This window comes from Hippocampus comes, unplaced genomic scaffold, assembly GCF_001891065.2.
Source record: "Hippocampus comes isolate QL1 unplaced genomic scaffold, H_comes_QL1_v1.1 scaffold46, whole genome shotgun sequence".
Taxonomy (NCBI): domain Eukaryota; kingdom Metazoa; phylum Chordata; class Actinopteri; order Syngnathiformes; family Syngnathidae; genus Hippocampus; species Hippocampus comes.
Genome location: NW_017805780.1, coordinates 396,877 through 405,545, shown reverse-complemented (window position 1 = coordinate 405,545; position 8,669 = coordinate 396,877). Strand labels below are relative to the sequence as shown.

Sequence of the window (8,669 nt, the reverse complement as noted above, 5' to 3'; positions counted from 1 at the left end):
CTCTCTCTCACACACACACACACACACACACACACACACACACACACACACACACACACACACACACACACACACACACGCACGCACGCACGCACGCAATATGAAAAAATAGGACAATCAGCCTACCGCGAGTGAGTCACCTGCGTATTTGTCTTCAACTGAACGGAGGTACAAATGGCGTCATGAATGGCAGATGATAGGTGGGTCACGGTCGGGGCGATATCAAGCCCTCGACGTGTGCTCTCCTGTAAATAAAGCAGCGGAAGCCCGCGTAGCCGTTGTGCCGGAGCAAGACTTCCACGCCCCGGTCATGGCCGGGTATTTTCATGTCCTTGTCAAGAACGGAGTGGCGATAGTACAATGCCGAATGTTCCCTACCGGCAAAGGCTACCGCTTGACGTCGAGGAAGCCTCTCTGGCACTCGTCGCCTCCGGTCTCCGGGAGGGTGATGAATTATTCATGAGAGGGGTGCGGCCAGTATGCTCGCGCACGCGTGCGCGTGTCGGCTCGCGACACTCCTCCCGCTTGTGGACAACAAATTCGGTGGTCTTCAGCAGCAGCTGTCAGGGGACCCCTTGTGGTCAAAGTAGAACCAAGCGATGGATTCGTCTCAGTTCAGGCGGTCCTCGGTTTAGCGCTGTGGCGACGTAACTTGAACGGAAATATAGGAACGCGCCGGAATCGATCACCAAAGTACGCCAACGCACTAGTGAAGTCATAATTAGAATCAATATTTGTCTGAAAACACTTGTAGCTAGGCCAGAGATCGAAAACAACCAAATGAACTGAGTCTGCCCACTTGTGTCAGGCCGCGCGTGCCCTTAGAAAAATTGTTTTGGGCTCCCTTATTTCTGCCAAAAATATTATTTGATCATACACTGACGATAAACTTATTACTATGTTTAATTTATCCCGTTGTCCATTTGCCATGATTTTATGTATGGCTTTCATCTGCAAAGCGGTATCACACTAAGAAGAATAAACTATTACAGCAGCTCCTGGTAGCTTACGATATAGTGAATGGGTAATACAGTACTGTGTACTGTGCTCCATAGTGTCATCGGCAAAGAGCCAAGTAGGAGCTACGTCATTGCGTCATCATAAAGCGTCCGAACGTCACCTCTTACGTCGGCGCTCACCGAAGCGCCGAACAATAACAATGGGGTATCAAAAAAAAATAAAAATAACAATGGGGTATCCAATGCAGAATCTAGCAAGCACACCTACACACTTTTCAGGATTTCAGGGGACAACTATTGTCTTTTATTGACACCCTTGTGTTTATCGCTGTCGTTTGACTTTAACTACAGCACATATTAAAGGGAACCTATCGTTGCAATTCTGTTGGTGACTCGAAAATAAGAAAAAAATGATCATTTTACAAAGGCCGGTGTCCACTTTGAAAACGACCAGTTTCAAGTGAGGTCCAAGTAAAAACCCCAGACAATAATGGCGCTCCAAAATGAAGTCAGCATTCATGACAATTTCATGTCATGCTGAACTCTGGGCCCAGCTCACCCATTCACACGGCGGTTGGAAGCCGTATGGGAGGAGAGAACTGGAATTCAGGCAAACAAAAAAGAGAGAATGACAGAATGCCAGTTGAATTAAAAAAAAGCTGTAAACACAAAAATAGGTCCCCTTGAATCAGGTCAACAGTGGAATTGTAAAACAATTTGCACGCGGTAGTAGCAATGCATACAAAGTGAGCCAGTGGCAGTGTGAACAGCGAGCGACACAGTGGGACAAGTACAGACATATTCAGATTTGCTTGACGTGAACTCATGATGTCGCAGTCGATTAAAGTGCCCACCTACGGGTTGACCATTTTAAAACAACCCAGACTGTGTCTTTTGTCACAGATGCTACGAACTATGTTTGCTCTCAGTGGCAATATTCGTTTTAGTGAGGCTGCACAATCGATTCACGCTCGACCCCCCCCCCCCCATGTGCATTGGGGGGGTGGGAGATGGGACGTTTAAGGGGGAATACTGATGGAGTGAAGGAGATAAAGGAGACAAAATATATCATGTAAATTTAAGAAAATATGTTTTGTCAGTCTGTCGCAGCAACTTTTTACATACAAACACACGCACCGATTTTGCATAACACGCATGGCTTTTCATGAGAAAAATGCATAAGAGGGTTATCAACTATATATAGACTAACCCCATAATCCTTCATCAAATCTGTTCATATCTGACAATGTCACGTGACTGAGAAGTCAGAGAGGTGCAGCGATAGAGCCCGATTCTTTTTGTCCAGAAAACAATAACAACAACAAAAAGAAACTATACGATCTTTACAAAAAGATTGTTGACAAGTGAACGGGGTACTTTACATGAAATGCATCAAGCGGTCACATCTTGATCATGCGCTCACGATACCGTCGTTGCAACCGCATAATTTAGGCAGGCAAAACGTGTCACACATCAGATCCGCAGCCGCTGCGCATCGCCACATGCCGCCGCTGAAGTTTATGGCTTCAAACATTCCGACTCCATTGATAAAATGTACAGTTGATCCACGTTCGTCTCGGCGCAGGGACGGTGCTCGAGCGGGACCCCGTGGCGGCGGCGGCGCTGTGCAATGCAGAGGTATGAGGAGTGGGCGTTCACGGGGAGGGGCATCTGGCCGGGGGGCTCCGGCCGGGCGAGGGAACGGACATCGGGGACGCGCCGCTCGAATTTCGGCGCTTTGTTTGCTCGTGTTCGCCGCTTCCTCGGTCTCTGCCCTTCCCTTTTCCGGCACCTTGGCCCTCGAGTCCCTCAGAGTTCTCCAACATTTCCTGAATGAGTGGCGGCATGGAGCCCGGTATCTCCATTTTCAGTGTGATCACTCGTTCTGCTCCTAGGGGGTCCAAAAAGTTGAACAAGGTGTTTAAAAAAAAAAAAAAAAGCAACGCCGCCACCCCTTCCCATACAAAAAAAAAAAAAAACGAAGGCTTGTTGCACAGCTGTGAGACCACGACATAGTTAGGTTCCATTTTGAGCCACTTCTTTATATTCAAACCCATGTTCATAGCTTTGTTTCCGAAAGCCCTTCTCTTCTTTGAGTCGGGGGTCAAGGGAGTGCAGTTAGGGTCGCCAAGTGAGGCAATTTCTGAGAAATGCAAACAAAACATTCGCTTTGGCAACTCCTAGCTGGCGGTTTTCACCTTTCGCGGGAGGGATTTACTGTCTATCCGCCCGCGAGGCGCGCGCTGCTGCGGGTGTTGCCTTATTTTTTTTGGGGGGGCTCCCGCGGGGCCAACAGGTTCCATTCAAACAAACCACCACCGCAGATGAATTTCTAATCCTCTCCAATTGTATTGGAACGGTGAGGAGGTTAATTCCTTGATTTTCGCCGCGTCGACTGAAAACATTGGGGCTTGACATGAAAATGTGTTTTGGAAATAACTTGAGCCGGCCACCATGGTATACTGACCCTTCACGCTGATGCTCCTGAGGTCCGTAATCTTCATCAGGATCTTGGGGAACATACAAGGTTTGTCAGGTCTCCTTCTCCGGACATAGAGCTACACAAATAAGAGGTACAACAAAAGTAGACCTGGTTTTGAATTTGAAATTGTAGCCTGTTGATCAAACAAGTTGATGGAATGTTGAACAAAATACTTTTTTTCCCCCTCTCTCTACTGTTAATTCAAGTCAATGTAACGCTGCCTGAGTAAATTTACGTAAACATAAATAAGTAAATAAAAGCAAGAGCAACGAGCTCAGTCAGAAAATCGGATTAGTAACTTGGTCACCGTTAAAACACGGCACGTACAGCTCGTACAGATTTGATGGCAGATACACTTTGAGCCTGGCACAAATGAGGCATTTTCTCTGGATGTGATGGATGGGAACGTTTCCACATTTGAACCCAATACAACTTGAGCACTGAACACCATTCCACACTTTGTCGGCGTTCATATCTACGACAGGTGCCCGCTACGGTGACTGGATATCAACATGTGCCTATAGCGTATCCCAAATGACACGTCAAACCTTCAGAGCTTCCAGCATCGGCTCCTGTAGAACATCCACTTTGTCCGACTCCTCCAGATCCTGACGGTCTGGGGGCCAAACACAAACACGGAAAATAAATGCACTTGATGAATTGCTACTGCGGTACGTCGACCGATGAGTCGAATTCATGCTGAGCTCTTCGCGCAATTAACTTGATTAGAAAATGACCTTTCCCGAACAAAAAATCTCCGTTCGGTTCCTTTTCCTCAAGCCCTGACCACTTGAACGTGTTCCTAACACTCGCGTCTATTTGCAGAGCCTTAAACGTCTCCCACATTTGACAGCTGCAGTACCTCCACACAGCAGGCAGATGGCACTGAGTAATCCAGTTTCTGCATCGTCCATCTCCAGGGGGAGCAGCTGGCTGGCGAAGGAGAACACCAGGTCGGTGAGTGGCCCGAAGCCGGCGTTGTGCATCTGCGTGCGGTTGAGAGTCAGACCGTCGGAGAAGGTCATGGTGTCCTGGTCCGGGGTGTAGCGTGTGCAGATCCTCAGGATCTGGGATGAAAGGGGATGAAGCGGTAAGGCGGCCTTCCAATTTGAATTCCTCCGGGTGAGATTTTTGCGCGGCTCCGCCGTCACCTACGGACCAGTATGTCGAGGCAGGCCGCTTTGAGAAGAGTGATCTGATCGGCGATGGTTAACGTCGTGAAGCCGGGCAGCTGCTTGGCGAACTCCACTGTCTTGATAATGCATTTGGTGGACAGCTCGCTAAACTTGTCCCAGAGGTTGATATCCAGAGGAACACGATGCTCGGCGCTGTTATTCTGCGGCCGGGAAAAGGAGACGCACCAAAAGGCATGACGAATAAAACATGCTTAGTGATGATGCTTTCACAAAAGAGGGGGGGGGGGCAACTTTCAACCTGAAACTAAGGAAAGGTGTAAGGGAGAAAAGTACCGTGGTGTACTTGCCCAGCTGACCAAGAGAGGGAAACGTGTCTTGGTGCGCGCGACGAACTCGCTCAATCATCTGCTCCGTTTCTGCTGACAAGACGTAGAGCTCCACCTCCGCCTGCCTCTTCTCCTCCTTCTTCTTCTTTGTCCGGTCATTTCGGACCACTGAGGACAGAGGCCAAGTCACAGGATGTAAATTCGTGGGGAGGGAAAAAAAAAAAAAGCTCCATCTTGGTTCCAAACACAAGGAGACATGGCGGTCCGGATCAGTTGTTACTGGCACGGAGATCCACGTCTGAACTTGACAATACTTTAACGACGATGCTCATCGTTTGCAGTGGCGTCGAAGTTACTGCGACATACTGAGACAAGTTTCTTTGGTGGCCACACGAGGGAGCCAAAATCTTCAAAGCCGCTTTTTGTATGATGCACTGCAATTCTCCACCGTTGGAAAGGACCACCCAAATTATGAGCCGGTTGTTGTTTGATGAAAACCGTATGATGGTGTCGTGTATTAAAACGTTTTTTTTCGTTGGAATGGTGGACGGATCGCTGTGGCCGGTGTCGGCTTATATTCCGCAGTGTCTCAAGTCCTCCAGAGAGTGCATGCGTTGAGCAAAAACAGCCACCAGAGGGCGACAAGAGTCGACACTAAAACGCTTTTGAGTCAACGACTCTCAAGTCCGAGCATGATGATGAACTTAACTGCCAGTATGGTGAGAAAACTCAAAATGTTGTCATTTTACAGTTTCCCAATACATTTGTCTTAAGCATCATTTTTTTTCATTTACAATGAAACTCACACTCCTTGGACATGCCGACATCGAGGCATTTCTGCAGGCGACAGGACTGACACCGGTTGCGCGTCACTTTGTTGATGACACAAACTTTATCTCGATGACAAGTGTACGCCATGTTTTTCTGGATGCTCCTTCGAAAGAATCCCTGAAACAGATGTGACAGAATACAGCAATTCCTTTAGAGACGGTAGCGTCACCTTTGGCCTCCGCTTTATGTTCAAGTCCAAAAAACTCTGCGGGTGTTTTTGTATTTGGAATGCGCGCAACTCTGTGGATGATAAGGTGGAACGCCAGTGTGACCTGAGACCAACAAAAACTTACAATGGTTAACAAAGTAAATACTAATTGCGTGGAAAGCGTTTGTGATTGTGTGTGTGTGTGTGTGTGTGTGTGTGCGTGTGCGCGCACTTCTGTGTGCGGTTGCGCGCTTGTGTGTGTCTGTTTATTGGATTAGATAGAGCAAAGAGGATTAGTGATCCTCGGGGAGGTGTAAAGGTCACGGCCTCCGCCCCGGCACATTATGCAAACACCCTGTCGACTCAACCTCGGTGTAAGCGACTTCCCCGAGACGTTGCTCGTCTCTCTGTTGTGATGGTGTGAGTTTGTGTACCTTGCAGCCCTCGCATGCGCTGACTCCATAGTGGTATCCGGAGGATTTATCCTCACATACAAAGCACGGCTTGTAGATGCGCGGCGGAGGTGGTGGAGATGGGGGGCTTGTGACCAGCAAATCTTCTCCAGAACTCGTGCTTTCCGTTTCTATTGCTGCGAAGACGTCAACAAGAACATGGAGTGTGACACCAATTGCATTAAGTTTCTGCCAGCAGATGATTCACCTTTTGCTTTGCAATTTATTGAAAAATCTAACTGGGTAGGTTATACGACGCGGACAGGTTTTATTTTTGTAGCCGCGTTAAATTCGCTCACAAAAATGAGACCAAAACGTTTTCAGCAATGCATGGAAGGAAACTCGACGAGATGAGACTAAAAATCCCAACTTTGGAACGATCCATTGCACTCGTTGCCATCGACCTTTGGTGAGGCTCGGACAACGCAGGAGTCGCCGCGTTACCCCAATAGCAAAGCCGCCCATCAAAACAACGGGAGAAAAACTTTAGGGCGATACCTCGCTCGAGATCGTACTACGCCCGGACGGGAAGGAGCCACAGGTGCCTCTCGCGCAGCTCACCTCCGACTGTTCAAAATTGCCCGCGCTTTAGCACTGGGGCTCAGTACCCCGTCGCTAATACGTAAGCGAGTGAGTGCGCCGGATTTTTGCCTGCGTTGCTTCAAGGCGTCGTCCCGAGACAGAAGCGCCTCATCTATTTTGATGCCCTTTTGTAGCGGCGCCGGATACATCCAAGGAAATTCCCATCGTGGCTCATTCTGGCATAGGATCAATGCGGCCGGCGAGCAGGTCTCGAGCGCATTCAAGGCGTTTGGCACGACGGAAGGAAGATGGAAGTCTCCCCGTCCTGTCTGTCGTCTCTCCGATGCGCAATCATTGATCCACAATCCAAGTGCCCCTCGGTCATGTCGCCGATAGGACCCGAATGAGCGACGCGCATACATCTTTGAGATCGCACCTCATAAAATGTTTCATTTCTCACGTGGGCGCGCTCAGGGGGAGGATCACGTGTGCGCCTTTGGCAAAGAGTTGAGAAAAAGCAGTTGTGAAGTGAAAGACAGAAGGAGACCTCGTGTGCATTTCAGAGGAAAGGATGCGCTACGCAACGCAGGGACAAAGTCTGATATCGGTCTTCATCTTATTTCAAATCCAAACAAATCGCAACTAGAATTGGCGGGAACTCAACTCGGCTCAACTCAACTCAAGTGTATTTCGAGAGCACTTGCGAACAACCGCCGCTGCATCCAGAGTGCCGTACGAGGAGCAAAAACAATTCATGCAACAAACAATCCATTCCGAACGGAGACGGTAAAAAGCACCGAAACAGTCCAACTCAAAATCAAGTCACAGGCTGAGTGCGAAGCCAAAAGCCAGAAGAAAAATGACGAGTTGGAAAGACAGGCAGCGAGGGGGGGGCTCGCCCAACGTTGGTTCCAAAGAGAGGGAGGGGCAACGGAAAAGGCTCCATGCCCGCGCGGGCCTGCGCTTGGTTCTCGCTACCTCCACTCGCGTCCGGTCCCCCTGCAGACCTTCGGCACCGGGCGGGAGTTCAGAAAGGGACGGTTGGGGATCTCGATCGCGGGACTCTGACTCGACTCATTTTTGTTTTTTAACCCCCCCCCCCCCCCAAGTGTGGTCAGAGAGACAGCAAAAGAGACACCGAGTCACAGTCATTTTTGTTTGAAGTGCAGTACGACTGGATTTCAGTCAAGGAACAAGAACTGGCAAGGTGATGACCTTCCATATGGATTCCAACTTTTCCTAGCCGACATACAATAGGAACAGGACTGGGCAGGGTGAGGCCCTTCCATATGGATTCCAACTTTTCCTAGCCGACATACAATTTGTCTCCACCCTCTCTGGCCTTTTGCTTTGTGTTCAGAGCCACGGCAATGATGGAGTGTGACACATTCCAAGGTCATGACCCGAAAGATTAAAATCACAATCCCTTTGCTTCTCCCCCTTTCCCTGTGCCTCTGCCTGCACTAACCTCTAACCTGACACACTTGCACGCACACACACTTGTCCCCTCCCCCCTACCTTGGCAACCATACCAGACATTCCACGATCGAGAGGTTGAGCTTCCCTCCCTTGATCTACTCTCTTCCAGCTAAAAGGAACAACACGTGGAAACGGGGGCTCTCCCATATCCTGAGCGGGCAAGCTCCCGTTCCACCGGCTGCCCAACTGACATTTTATTCGCACTGTGTTTGCGCTCGTGTGCTTCTGGCACGCGAGTCAACACTTTCCAAAGAAGCGGAATTCTTGCTCAAGCTCCAAAGCTGCTCGCGCAACAACGGGAGAAACGTTGGCTTCAAGTTGATTTTTAAGGCAC

General features: G+C 49.2%; 2 protein-coding genes and 1 long non-coding RNA gene across 7 annotated transcripts in view; all 3 read right to left on the bottom strand.

Moving 5' to 3' along the window:
- LOC109524740 (protein TANC2-like) overlaps positions 1-596 on the bottom strand; it is a 26,417-nt gene extending 25,821 nt beyond the window's left edge. For 2 of the 3 annotated variants that reach the window (XM_019884808.1, XM_019884807.1), the window contains exon 1: positions 127-596. The gene's annotated coding sequence lies outside the window, so the exon portion shown is untranslated. The remainder of the gene's footprint in view (positions 1-126) is intronic. The other variant, XM_019884806.1, reaches the window with a different exon arrangement.
- A 679-nt stretch (positions 597-1,275) lies between these two features.
- LOC109524750 (retinoic acid receptor alpha-B-like) overlaps positions 1,276-8,669 on the bottom strand; it is a 32,913-nt gene continuing 25,519 nt past the window's right edge. For 2 of the 3 annotated variants that reach the window (XM_019884837.1, XM_019884839.1), the window contains 8 exons: positions 6,317-6,471; positions 5,710-5,851; positions 4,911-5,071; positions 4,601-4,777; positions 4,304-4,508; positions 3,990-4,057; positions 3,427-3,517; positions 1,276-2,850 (listed from right to left, as the gene is read on the bottom strand). In XM_019884837.1, coding sequence (XP_019740396.1) covers positions 2,615-2,850; positions 3,427-3,517; positions 3,990-4,057; positions 4,304-4,508; positions 4,601-4,777; positions 4,911-5,071; positions 5,710-5,851; positions 6,317-6,471 — 1,235 coding nt within the window. In that variant the 3' untranslated portion in view covers positions 1,276-2,614. The remainder of the gene's footprint in view (positions 2,851-3,426; positions 3,518-3,989; positions 4,058-4,303; positions 4,509-4,600; positions 4,778-4,910; positions 5,072-5,709; positions 5,852-6,316; positions 6,472-8,669) is intronic. The other variant, XM_019884838.1, reaches the window with a different exon arrangement.
- LOC109524768 (uncharacterized) lies at positions 3,623-3,983 on the bottom strand. The gene is made up of 2 exons (XR_002170007.1): positions 3,888-3,983; positions 3,623-3,804 (listed from the first exon to the last, which is right to left on the bottom strand). It is a non-coding gene; the product is annotated as an uncharacterized LOC109524768 (long non-coding RNA).